Source organism: Canis lupus, chromosome X (assembly GCF_003254725.2).
Source record: "Canis lupus dingo isolate Sandy chromosome X, ASM325472v2, whole genome shotgun sequence".
NCBI classification, from domain to species: Eukaryota; Metazoa; Chordata; class Mammalia; order Carnivora; family Canidae; genus Canis; species Canis lupus.
This window is the reverse complement of record NC_064281.1, coordinates 108789232-108789928: the sequence shown is the minus strand read 5'-3', so window position 1 is coordinate 108789928 and position 697 is coordinate 108789232. Positions and strand designations below refer to the sequence as shown.

General features: G+C 39.5%; 1 protein-coding gene across 1 annotated transcript; it reads left to right on the top strand.

Moving 5' to 3' along the window:
* Positions 1-258: 258 nt before the first annotated feature.
* LOC112668590 (ATP synthase subunit e, mitochondrial) lies at positions 259-474 on the top strand. The gene has a single exon (XM_025460975.1). It carries the CDS (start codon positions 259-261, stop codon positions 472-474), a length of 216 nt encoding a protein of 71 aa, XP_025316760.1.
* Positions 475-697: the final 223 nt, after the last annotated feature.

Genomic DNA, 697 nt, shown 5'->3' with positions numbered 1-697 from the left:
AAAAGAGGCACAGAAATATGCCTCTATATTAAGAGAGAAAATCAATCATAAGCATATACAGTTAAGACTCTGATCTGGGTTTGAACCAGAGCTCAGCTATTTTTAGCTGTCTGACCTTGGGCAAGTTACATGTCTTCTCTTAGTCTTAAATTCTACCATACATTTTCAAAAAGGACAATGTCAGGATTTACTTCAGAGGGTTGTAGTCAGGATTAGAGGTTGACATATAATAAATGCTTAATAGAGGTTACAGACAAGATGGTGCTGCTGGTGCAAGTCTCTCCACTCATCAAGCTCAACCATGACCCTGTCCTATTCCTCAGTGTGGCCTATGGAGTCAAGCGCTACAGTTACCTGAGACCTCAGGCAAAAGATGAAAGGAGGAGAGCAGCTGAGGAGAAAAAGAAGCAGGATGAGCAGAAATGGATTGAGAGAGAATTGTCAGAAGCCCAGGATGACAGCTTACTAAAGTGAGACAGTCTTTCTCTGGAATGGTGTGGATGAATAAAGCTTTCTGTGTTATGTAATGAAAAAAATGCTTAATAAATGGCAGCTATTGCTATTCTTATTGACAGTAATAGTGGTAACAATAATAACAACATGGATTTTTCCTGTAGGTGTAACTGATGGAAGCCTCTATCCTCATTTGGATGGTGCCCTGAGAAATAAGTTTTCTGATAAAGATAGGAAGGTAAAG

Coding starts and splice junctions, on each gene's coding strand:
- LOC112668590 (XM_025460975.1), top strand. CDS start 259: ATGGTGCTGCTGGTGCAAGTCTCTCCACTCATCAAGCTCAACCATGAC.